This window comes from Aquarana catesbeiana, linkage group LG09 (genome assembly GCF_042186555.1).
Source record: "Aquarana catesbeiana isolate 2022-GZ linkage group LG09, ASM4218655v1, whole genome shotgun sequence".
NCBI classification, from domain to species: domain Eukaryota; kingdom Metazoa; phylum Chordata; class Amphibia; order Anura; family Ranidae; genus Aquarana; species Aquarana catesbeiana.
This window is the reverse complement of record NC_133332.1, coordinates 221,684,605-221,697,752: the sequence shown is the minus strand read 5'-3', so window position 1 is coordinate 221,697,752 and position 13,148 is coordinate 221,684,605. Positions and strand designations below refer to the sequence as shown.

The window sequence follows — 13,148 nt, the reverse complement described above, 5'->3', positions numbered from 1 at the left end:
AATATCTGCCAAGGAGGTGAGCCTAGTCTCTTGCAAAAATAAAATGTCAGCGTCTAATTGGCTGAACAAAAAGAAGGCCATAGAACGAGCTCTTACTGACTTAATGCTGGTGACATTTATTGTCACCACTTTTAACGGAGGGGGAACCGCCATTTGGGTTATTGGGTGGATTGCTTCTTAGCTCCCCTCTGCTGCTCATCACCAGAAGCCTCTCTCTTTCTTGAGGCTGCCTCAAATTCCATTTCAGAATCGGAACTTCGCTCCGAAGAAGCTCCAGATGAGGAAATATCCCACGTAGAGGACCTATGACGGTTGGAGACAAGCACTGGAGCCCGTTCCGTCCTCACCGCCTGCTTCTTCCGCTTCCCAACCTTCCTTCTCTCCTCCAGGTACTGCAGGTCCGCTTCAGAGATGCCCTCATCTCTTATTTTTGTCTTTGATGTCTTTACAGAAGACTTCTTTACAGAGGAAGAAGCAACCTTTTTAGTACATGCTACCACTCCTGGTGGGGGGGTGCTCCCTTTGAGTCAGACTTAGGAGGGGTAGACTCCTGGGGGGGAACTGACTCAGGGGGCACTGACTTGGAAGGTTCTGACATAAGAGGAGAGGGTACAGTAGGCGGGGGGGGACACAGAGACAGATACAGAAGGAATACTTACAGACACCAGAGGGGTGGCTACAGGAACTGGAGAGGGATCCTGAACAGGACCAGGGGAGTCGGTCACCGCAGAGGAGGATGGTACACCAGGGGCCTCACCCTCCATCCTGTCCAGCCCTGACAAGTCATCTAGTACCTCCTTCGCTATATTGTGCCAGGCTTCAGGACATCTGCTATAGGGGTGGCCAAGGCGCAGGCACAGGTTGCACCTGATCATCTCGGTGCAGTCCTTGGCCATATGACCCTGACCCCGACACACTGAACATATCAAGGCTGAACAGGAGGAGCTCAAATGCCCCTTTTTTTCCACAGCGGTGACACAGCTTCGGCTGACCAGGGTAGAAAATAGTCATCCTATCCCTCCCTATAAAAGCTGAGGAGGGCAGGTGACGGACAACATTCCCATCCCTGGCCAACCTGACTGTAACCGACCAACCCCCAGTCCAGATGTTACGTTCATCAAGTATTTTATCGAGCTTAGTCAATACCTCACCATAATTCTTTAACTAGACCTCTAAATTTCGAGCAGGAACACTCTCATTAGTGAGGATAATTGTGATTTTTTTCACTGTAGACCTTTGTGAAACCGCAACTGGGGCCAGACCTTCCCATTCGGGTCTTGACCTGCACCGAGCCTCATATCGCTCCCAGAACAGGTCAAGACCCTCTGGCCTGGTGAAACTAATAGTATATTCCCGGCTCCCAGCAACATGTATTAGGGCATACAGATCGTTTGCCCCAAAACCCATCTCCAAAATCATGTCCACCACTACACGCCGTGCTGGAGGGATTGCACCACCTTCCCATTTAAGAATCACTACATTTCGTCTCGGACCCCCAGCAGAAGCCAGAGACCCAAGACCAGATCCTGGGGTGTTCAAAGTGGTAGGCCGCAGGGGGAAAACCCGCTTGGGGGCGGAGCCACCAGGAGCAGAGTGTACCACCTGAGCAAATGTAGGTTTATCAGGGCCAAGGCCCCACACTGATGTCACATTAGTCTGTACATTACAATTATTATTATTAACTGCTGGAACGGAGTTGGTAGGACTGTCTATCACACTTGTACTGGGACCATTGTTCATCACACTGGTACTGGGATGATTTTTATCAGTCACACAAACATTCACATTCCCATCAGGAATAGTCACAGTTTCTGATGTAATACCAGCTGTCTCCTGAAGCTGTGCTGTAGAGTCTTCAGCAGCTGTGGGGCAAACAGCTTTAGACTCAGCTAAAGGGGGGTTAATTGGTTCTGCTGAATCTTGCAGTTCCTCTGCAGGAATGTCATTTTTTAAATGCATTTTTTGCTGCACTGCAGCATCAGCAGGCACAGCATTGCTACACATGGGATCAGCAGCCCGATCACTGGGCACATTGTCAGTATCAGTCACAGTGTTCACAAAAACAGTTTTATGCACCACATGGGGCTTGACGGGCTTTACCTTGTCAGGCACATTATCAGTAATGTCCTCCTCATGAAACACCAGCTGATCTTCCCGCATAGGAGACTCCATTGCCTGGATTACCCTGAGCATACCTCCTGAGTCCTGGGAAGGCATGGGGCTGCTTACCTCTCCCTGAGGGGGCAGGGGTCTGAACTGGGGGTCTCCTCCTCCACCTCCATTTTTGTCATCCTGGCAAACCTTATTTTTCTTTGAAGGGCCCATCTCTGCCTTCCATCATGGCCACAATGGTCTCCTGATGTTCCACCCGGACCTTGGCCAGTTGGATCTCCAGATCCATGGACCCACGTTTCTGGCTGTGTAAGCCCTCATGCTGCCTTCTCAAGCGCTTCAGCTCCGCTCTCAGTTTATAGAGTTTGTCTCTTTCCCTATTCAGGGCTTTAATGCCGGCCACCACTCGCTCCTGAATTGCCTCTGAGCCTTCACCCTCACCAGGGGCAGAAAGATCCCCAACCATGGTTTGTACAGAGGAAGGCATGTCACCCGATGGCCCAGGAGATGGCTGGGAGCTTCCAGCAGGAGAGGCCCCGCTGTCCTCCATGGCTTCCCCAGAAAGGGGCCAGGAGAGCTGGGAGAGATTTCACCACCACTCCCCTCTCACACAGATCACCTGGAGGAGCTCCAGAGACACCTTCCTCCTGACACACCTGTGCTCCAATGATGGGTGGGGCACTATTCCTCCCATTGACACCAACGATGGAGCACTATTCCTCCCATTGACACCATCGATGGGGCACTATTCCTCCCACTGAAACCAACGATGGGGCACTATTCCTCCCACTGACACCAACGATGGGGCACTATTCCTCCCACTGACACCAACGATGGGGCACTATTCCTCCCACTGACACCAACGATGGGGGACTATTCCTTCCACTGACACCAACGATGGGGGACTATTCCTTCCACTGACACCAAAGATGGAGCACTATTCCTCCCACTAATGATGGGGCACTATTCTTCCCACTGACACCAACAATGGGGCACTATTCCTCCCACTGACACCAATGATGGGGCACTATTCCTCTCACTGACACCAACGATGGGGCACTATTCCTTCCCACGGATACCAATGATGGGGCACTATTCCTCCCACCGATACCAATGATGGAGTACTATTCCTCCCACTGGTACCAATGATGGGACACTATTTCTCCCACAGACACCAACGATGGGGCACTATTCCTCCCACCGATACCAACGATGGGGCACTATTCCTCCTACCGATACCAACGATGGGGCACTATTCCTCCCACTGATACTAACGATGGGGCACTATTCCTCCCACTGACACCAACGATAGGGCATTATTTCTCACACTGACACCAATGATTGGGGTACTAATCCTCCCACTGACACCAACAATGGGGAGTTATTTCTCACACTGACACCAATGATAGGGGCACTATCCCCCCCCCCCCCCATACCAATGATGGGACACTATTCCTCCCCCTAATACCAAAGAAGGGATGCTGTTGACTCCCACTGACACCAGGACATGTTCTACTCCAGACCCCCTTAAAGTTTGAAGGACAGCAAACTGTTCCTTTGTTTATAAAGTTGGAGACCCCTGCTCTAGAGAATATTGGCATCACAAAGAATGATCCATTTTAACTCTAGGTTCACACCTATGCATTTTCTGCGGCTTGCGATCGTGTGGGCACAGCAGCCCATTCATTTGAATGGACTGCTGTACCTGCAAGAAAAAAAAAAAGTCACTGCACCTTTTTAAAAATGCAGCCGCAGGGAAATAGTTTGCCTTTGTAGCATGCGATTTCCCGCACCTGGAAAGGCTCCGTGCTTTCAGATGCTTAGGGGTACCATTAAGAATGTCTGCAAAAGAGTAGAGTGTGTTGGCTGCAGGTGCAGGAATTGGTGAGATTTACACGCTGTCCCACAACCGCAACCACACCCACACAACAGTGTGAACTTAGTCTTAGTCAGTTCTGAAACATTGTTGACTACAGTTATAATTAAAATGGTTGTTCGTAAGATGGTTACTGTTCTGTCTTCAATTATTTACAATTAATTCATTGTAAACTTGTTAAAACCAATAAATATTGGAACAGAAATAGTAGCCAGTCTGTTCACTACAGGTCAGTGACATGAAAATGCAACCTGTCCATTTATTAGAGGATGGTGACATCACTGCGAATGCACCCTGTCCCATTTATTAGAGGATGGTGACATCACTGTGAATGCACCATGTCCATTTATTAGAGGATGGTGACATCACTGCGAATGCACCCTGTCCATTTATTAGAGGATGGTGACATCACTGCGAATGCACCCTGTCCCATTTATTGGAGGATGATGACATCACTGCGAATGCACCCTGTCCCATTTATTAGAGGATGATGACATCACTGGGAATGCACCCTGTCCCATTTATTAGAGGATGATGACATCACTGCGAATGCACCCTGTCCCATTTATTAGAGGATGGTGACATCACTGCGAATGCACCCTGTGCCATTTATTAGAGGATGGTGACATCACTAGATATCAGTGATCTTACTGATGCATGTTTAGTAAATTAATAATTGATAGTTTTTCTACCACTGCTTGTTATAAAAGAGACACAAAATGAGTAAAGGAAAATAACAGGAAAATATAATTTACAAAAAAAAGTGAAGCTGTTTGCTGAACCCATAAATTACATTGCTATATTTTAAATACAGCACCAATTCAAACATGCCCTTTTCCCTACATAAACATCTCAAGCACACACAGAAAGAAGGCAGGCTGAGTGACTTTGATAAGTTTTTAAGTCAAGTTGTACAGGAGATGACGCTACAGCAGTGGGGAGAAGATGTAAGAGGATCCAGTGACAACCCAAGGACGGATAGTGAAAGGAGAGCCAACATGAGCTGGGAGGGGTGGAGAAGGATGATGATGCCAAGGCGGGCCGGCAAACAGGTGGCATAAGGAACAGCAAGCGCTGGCATTGCACCGACATCCGCTCAGACACCCACGATGCCTGGCACTAGCCAAGTCAACAGCAAAAGCTGCTGAATTTTATCAAGATACAGTTCATTGGCATAGAGATATAGAATTACTCATGTTGGTGGTGGAAAACCACTTTGTTTTTTGGGACTCAAATGCCAAGTTGGTCACCTCCTAAGGGCGACACGTGACATTACTACAGTGTATGCCTATCCAGTACGAATTTTGGGAGTTTATTTGGTAATTTCTTAAAGAAGCACTGCCAGTTCTACAGTCACCACTCTTCAATAGCACTAGATGAATTAGTAAACAACACCAGCTGAGCCAAGAATGCCAGCGGTAAGGGTAGCAGAAAGCTGCTGTGTGCTCTGATTATAGTAACTCTGTCAACTAAAAAAAATAGAGACTGTAGCAGGTAGGAGTAAAGACACGAACAGGAGCACATATCTGCAGCATTTCCCACTGCTACACACTGAACTGTTCTGAATGGGCAAAACTTCTGGGCAGCATTAGAGCTCTCACCTCCACACATCCCAAATGATCGATAAAAGTGAGAGGCACTTTAATTTACAGCTCTATAAATCACAGTAATCTGTACTGGATGTAACGGCAAATAAAGCAAAGTTTATTTCTTACTATGGGTAGACATGATTCCAAGGTATCACTGTCACTTGAACACTACTAAACTGTAGTCTACTGTACATCTTATGTCCAGCCTCAAAATGAATGCAGTGCAACAAATAGCAGAGTTCCAATCACTCACAACTCTAGCAGCATGTCAGGTTTAGGGAACAGGATGGCGAAACAGGATTTGTGTACTAATTTTATTGATATCTGAACTACTGGAGGGACACAAAGGTCCTGTTATACTTCCTATAGGAGGATTGGATAGTGGCAAACAAAGTCCGGGATAATCCCTCCTACTACCAGCATCCCTCAGTTTTGTATCAAAGCAGTACTAGGAGCATGATCATAAACAGAGGGGTGAGACATGTGTCCCGTAGGCCCCTTTCACACTGGGGCGGTTTGCAGGCGTTATTGCGCTAAAAATACCGCCTGCAGCATCCGTATCAATTGGGGCAAATCTGTTCTGTTCCCGCTTGATACCCAGGCCAGACAATCAGCGGCACAGACCGCACTGAAATGGGTGGATGAATTTCTATATCTGGGTATTAGGGTTACACGGGACCCCCAATCTTTTCGGCGTCTCAATCTCCAGCCAGTAGTGACCAGGCTCAAGGAGCATTGCTCTAGATGGGCAAATCTACCACTGAATTTACTGGGATGGATAAATATCCTGAAGATGATCTATCTTCCAAAATTTATTTATATCTTCAGGAACTGTCCGGTATGGATACCCCAATCTTTTTTCAGGGAACTAGATAGCTGTATTGGAACTTTTTTATGGCAGGGATCCCCTCCTAGGTTGGCTAGATCAACTCTCCAGCTCCCTGTTGAGTGTGGCGGCCTGGCTTTACCTAATCTGCTGCTGTATTATTTGGCGGCCATGCTGGTTACGGTTAGGTGGTGGCTGGAGCAATCTAAAGCGAATGCCGCAGTCTGCCTAGAGGCAGCGATTGTGGGCTCGCTCAGGGAATTGGGTAACCTGATATATCGAGGAGCCTCGCCCTATCCTTCCTTGCCGACCCCAGCCAGGGCCACTCTTAGGGTATGGAACGTGGCTAGGAAGAGGTTTCTTTCTCCCAACCATTGGTCCCCCTTCTGTCCACTTTGGGGGAAGCCATTGCTCCCGCACTTTAGAACAATCCCTGACCCGAGGATTTGGGCCCGGTACAATATTAAACTTCTGAAAGATATTATGTCGAATGGATCCTTAAGATCTTTTCAGGAGTTAAGGGGCAAATATGATCTGCCTGGGTGGATGATATTCCGCTACCATTAGCTAAAACATGCATTCCGGGCACAGTTCCCCATACCTCCAGTTCTCGAATCTGATGAGGTTGAGACTTTGCTGGCTCAGGAGGGCTTAGTCAAGCCCCTGTCCACAATTTATCTGACCCTCCTTAGAAGAACTTCCCCAAAGATGGATACACTCTGGAACAGGTGGGTGGCTGAGGTCCCAACATTAGATAGAGAGGCTTGGGAGGAATGCTTCGAAGATAGCTCTAGACTGGTAATATCCTATAAAGATAAATTAATTCAAACAAAATTTTTACATAGGATATATCTCACGCCTCAGAGACTGCATAGAATATACCCTCAGAGATCCCAGAATTGCCTACGCTGCCAATCTCCTGACAGTTCTTATATCCACATGTTCTGGTCCTGCCTTAAACTGTCCCGCTATTGGGCTGCTGTCAGGGAAGCTATTAATACCCGTCTACAGTTACAAATACCTCTAACTCCTGAGATGGCCTTGCTGGGTATACATGAGGATGATCAGAGGCCTAGATACACAAAGTTGCTGGTGTCACTGTTATTTTATTATGCAAAAAAGGAAATTTTATTGAAATGGAGCTCTCCTAGATCTCCCTCAGTGGAGGCTTGGGAGGACTCAATCAATGCGGTCCTGCCTATGTACAAGATGACCTATATGAATAGAGGGTGCCCTCGGAAGTTCACAAGAATGTGGCAGCCATGGACTGACCCTACATGAGCTGTTTATGATCGTGTGTCATATGATGTGGTCCGGGCTGCCCCCCCCTCTCCCCCCCCCCCCATTTCTCGCCCCCCCCTGCTCCCCCCTCCCCATTTTTGTTTAATGTCTTTATAAACTTGGTCAACTATTCTTGTACTGTTCATTGTTCCCTACCTATGCAGAACATGTGATACCTGTGTACCTACCATATTGTTTCTTTACAACTGTATATTATGTACTGACTTTTCTTCAATAAAGACCACCCTTGTTGTTAAAAAAAAAACAAAAAAAACCGCCTGCAAACCGCCCCAAAACAGCCTCCGCTGTTTGTTCAGTGTGAAAGCCCGGTGCGCTGGCAGGAGAAGAAAAAATCTTCTGTCAGCCGCATCTTTGGTGCGGTGAAGGAGCGGTGTATTCACCGCTCCTAAACTGCTCCTGCCCATTGAAATCAATGGGACAGCGCGGCTATACCGCGGCTATAGCCGCGCTATACGAGTGGATTTAACCCTTTTTCGGCTGCCAGCGGGGGGTTAAAACCGCACCGCTAGCGGCCGAATACCGCGGTAAAACAGCGCTAAAAATAGCGCTGTTTTACCGCCGACGCCCCCTACCGCCCCAGTGTGAAAGGGGCCTTAATGAAGGGGTCCCCAACCCCCAGGTTGCACTACCACTGGGAAGAACCACATCAGCAGCCAGCGGAGGGAGGGACGTCTAACTTTCCGGGGGCTCCAGTGTGTCGACTGTATTGAGGAAAGGCAGCGTGAGGCCGGCACTGCTGCAAGCAAAGGCACGATAGAAGTCTCCTTGAGCGGGGATTAGAGGGGGACTTGGAAGGAGGCACAGGCACCTGGCTGCAGGCATACAGCCAGGCCTCTATGTGAGCATCTGGTGGCAGGCTATGGGTGGCAAGTGACACGCTGCATCTGGTGGCAGGCTACGGGTGGCAAGTGACACGCTGCATCTGGTGGCAGGCTACGGGTGGCAAGTGACACGCTGCATCTGGTGGCAGGCTACGGGTGGCAAGTGACACGCTGCATCTGGTGGCAGGCTACGGGTGGCAAGTGACACGCTGCATCTGGTGGCAGGCTACGGGTGGCAAGTGACACGCTGCATCTGGTGGCAGGCTACGGGTGGCAAGTGACACGCTGCATCTGGTGGCAGGCTACGGGTAGCAAGTGACACGTTGCATCTGGTGGCAGGCTACGGGTGGCAAGTGACACGCTGCATCTGGTGGCAGGCTACAAGTGGCAAATTACAAGCTCAGGGCTCCCACTGATTGATATATTGATTGATATATGAATATGTAATCAATCATCCTGACACCATGTCAAGCATAGTGTCGGGATGATTGAAGTGCAACACCAGTCATTCCCAAGACAAATCACCTGCCGCCGAATTCCCACTTCAACCATGACTACACCCAACCACCCCCTCCCCCTCCCCCTCGGTCCCTGGCAAAATTTTCTTCCACAAAACCGGTCCCTCTTGCCAAAAAGTTTGGGGACCGCTGCCTTAATGGACTCCAAGAAGGAAATTTTATATTGAGTATAAAAATCCTAGTTTCTTTTTTCATCCACTTAGAGATTATTTTCACCTGCATAACAGTCCATACAGTCCAAATGTCAACAGGCCCAGAAAAAAAAAAAATGTCTTTTTCATCAAAGTGATTGTAAACCCTGCGGGGTGGGGGTTGGTCAGCACAAGTCTGATCACTGGAGGAGAGCAGGCCGAGTTCCCAGCATAGCTAGAGAACTGACCAAGGTGATTTACTAACTGTTGCCTCCTCTGTTCCCTCTCCTGAAGAAGCAAACCCTCCACGAGACATGTTGAGAACTGCAAGCATCCTCCTCTCTCCCTCCTTTTTTTTTTCTCCAGATGCTGGAGGCCATTTGTAGATCATCACCTATCTATGTATATATTGGTGTAATATCTAACCTAAAATGTATGGAGATAGGAGACTACCAGGGAGACAGTATAATTTAACCTAAATTATTGTGAACCATGTTTTTATTGTTATTATGTCAATAAAGTGATGATTTTAAAGAAATTTTTTGGTAAATTGTTTGTGTTGCACCACAGAAAATCCAGTATACCCCAGCCATATTTTTGGTGTAAGATATCTTACAGATGAAGTTCCCTTTTAACTATAGCCACCAACTAGCTCTTAATCAGTTAAAGGAAACAGCAATGGTAGAAGCAACAGGCTGATTCCCTAGTGTCAACGTGATAAGAACTAAAACTGTCTCTGGTAATTTGAGAGCAAAAGCAGTAGACAGTGACTCCTCAGGGGCAAGCTCATCAGTTGAAGACTGGAGTGACTTAGAATTAAACTCTGAAGGCTGTTGGCTCAAAAACCATCATGGCCTTGAGTAAATCAGACACACAATTTGGGGAAGGCAGCGTAGGCGTAGATCTGTGCCTTCTGCAACCAGAATCAGCAAATAACTGAATGATTTGAGCGACAAAGTCCTGTATTACAGGAGGTAAAAACCTCAGCAGAACGAAAGGAGACACACTGAACGGAGCTAAAGAGGACACTAATGATAGCATAGACTCTAGAAGCATATGGCTACAGGATTCAGGATGCAGATGTCAACACCATCAGTAGAAGGGCTGCCATTAGAAATAAAAGTGCCAGCCTACCCAACAGCCCCCACTGCAACTGAGTGGCAGCAAGGATCAACGCAAGAAGCAAGGCCTCAGGTACTCATAAAACCAGATACCTGTTTCCTTTGAAATACTGATTAAAAATTATTGGAAAAGAAGACCAGATAGCTGGTAGCAGATGAAAGAATGAATGGCTGGAGTGCTCCAAAGTCACTGTAGTTGGGCAGCAGGAATGGATTGATGTTCTATATGACTCTTTGCAAGCAGAAGAAGCAGAAGGGGGATGCTATATGACATTTTGTTTACCATTGTCCAGCAGAAAAAAAAACAAAAGGGGAAAGACTTCCTGTGTCTCGAAATAGACGACAAAAAAAAAAAAAAAAGTCTCTTACCTGACTACACGCATCTCTCTAGGCAAAAAACGGAGGCAAAAACTACATTTTTTTTTTTCGTTTACCAGTGCCCAATTAACACAACAACACACATCTCCAACAATGAATCATTATTGTTAACAATAGTGGAATAAATTGTGCACATAACATCTAGTAATAAACTAATGAAGTCCCAGTTATGACAGGAGATGCTTGATCTGAATAGTATTACTGTGGTCAAAGCAAAAATAGGCCCTCAGTTTTTCTTTTTTTTTTCCCCCATATCTGGTGAATAATTTCAAAGAAAACACTTAAGCCACATACACACTATCAGATTTTCTGCTGATTTTTTTCCTTCAGATTTACCAAAACCATATAATATGAGGTCAAACCTTAGGAGTTTCAATTTGTATGCAATCAGGGAGGCCCTTGCACTACATGGTTTTGGTAAATCTGAAGACAAAAATCAGCAGAAAATCCGAGTGTGTATGGGGCTTTAGAAATTGATGAAATGTCAGAGTTTTGTTCTTGAATTTACCACTTTGAACAACAAATAATTTTCCAAAAGTTTTTGGGCCTAATCTTGACTGACAACACTCTAGCCAGTACACACAGAAGACATCTACCCCAGTAATGGTAGGTCCTGATAAAAAAAAAAAAAAATGACTTGAGCTGTAGGGGGGCGATTTCTAAGGCCCCTTTTACACTAATTCATTTCATCAGTTCAGCCGTGAAGTTTTCATGAGATGTTCATCAGTTTAGGCCCCTTTCACACATGCGGACCGTTCATTTCATTGAAGTATTCATCTGTTTTTCATCTGTGCTCATCAGTTTTTCATCAGTTTTTCATCAGTTTTTTTTACATCCACTACCAATGAAAAAACAGATGAAAAACTGACCATTTGTCAGTTTACATCCATTTTTCATCCGATCCGTCTTTTAAATGGAAGAAAAATAGAGCTTTGGGGCGCTTTGACACAGGCCTCTGCTTTGCTCAGCAGGGATCGATCCACTGATCCCCGCTGAGCAGGCGGATGACAGGTCCGTCTCCGCTCACTGTGCGGAGATAGACCTGTCAAAGCCCTGCTGTCCTCTATGGAGATCGGATGAAAATGGACCGCCTGTCCGTTTTCATCCAATCCCTATTTTCCATTCATCTGGAGAATAGGTTTCCATCCGTCTGGATTTCACGCACAGGATCGGATATCAGCGGATACCAGCGGACACCAGCGGACATGTCACTGCTGACATCCACCGCTCCATAAGGCTGAATGGTCTGATCAGGTCCGCCAAAAAAACTAACAGGTGGACCCGAATGGAAAGCCCGTGTGAAAAGGCCCTTGACCAGTTTAAAAAAACGAATGATGAGGTATGCGGATGTAAACTGATGTAAATGGATGATCATCCATTTACATCAGTTTCTCGATAGAGATGCATTGATGTCCATTTTTCACCTGTCAACGTATAGATGAAAAACGGACCTAACTTTCAATGCAGTTACAGCTGTAGCTCACATTCTATAAAGAAAAAAAATGAGCTTGTTTAATTATGCTTTGGCAATAAAACCTGAAAGTAGATTGGTTTCTATGCAGAGTTGCAACAGATTTTGCATACTTCAGTGTTAGTAAATAACCCCCAAAGTGTCCAGGGCTTGTGGTTCCCGAATACTTTAAACCTAACACTCCTATGACCCGCAGAACAAATAAGACATGAAGGGCCTTAAATTTGCATTAAAGCTATTCGAATTGCTGGGACTTGTAGTTCCACAACAAACACCCATTGTTACTCAACCATGGCAAAGATGAAGAGGTCACAGAGTGTGGTGCATCACTCACCTATCCTGCTGTCCATGACGTAGGTCTCAATAATCTCACTTTTCCTGCATAGGTCCTCTGCCATAGAGGCGCTGCTCACTTCTAAGTGCTTAACCTATGAGACAGGCATTAAATTAAAACCATTGTCAGTGCTGGTCAGATTAAAGTGAAGTATGGAAAGAATGGGCTCTGCGGTGAGCACACAATGCAGATAATTATATTTTATATATGAACAAAATGTATAAGCCTTGCACACATTAAAAGCTTTTATTAAACTGGCTGCATTCACATGGCTATAACTAGCATATAACAATTAACTTTATCCCACACCACCAGAAAGTGAAGGATTTAACATTCGCACTGTGGACTGTGGGTAGGCAAGGTCAAATTGCCATTAAAGCCCAACTGAAATCTCCCACCTTTTTATCTCTTTATAGCTCTATACTGTCACTGTTTATGACTTTATAATGAGGTTTGCTTGCAACTGCCTTAAAATACATTGTTCCCTTAGGATAAATGAAATTCTAGCCCACTCATTGCAGTATTTTGCAATGGCGTAGATATGTATTAGCCACACCCCTTGTCACAAGCATCCTATAAGTGCAGCAAAAAAGAGGGGGAGTAACTGATCAGGCCTGCTGGTTTCAAAGTACACTGAACAATGCATAGACAATTAAGAGTACCAAGACT

At 46.2% G+C, this 13,148-nt stretch overlaps 1 protein-coding gene across 2 annotated transcripts in view; it reads right to left on the bottom strand.

Moving 5' to 3' along the window:
• The window catches only part of GRIPAP1 (GRIP1 associated protein 1), a 195,825-nt gene that overhangs the window by 55,764 nt on the left and 126,913 nt on the right, over positions 1-13,148 (bottom strand). For both annotated transcript variants that reach the window (XM_073599789.1, XM_073599790.1), the window contains one exon: positions 12,480-12,573. In XM_073599789.1, coding sequence (XP_073455890.1) covers positions 12,480-12,573 — 94 coding nt within the window. The remainder of the gene's footprint in view (positions 1-12,479; positions 12,574-13,148) is intronic.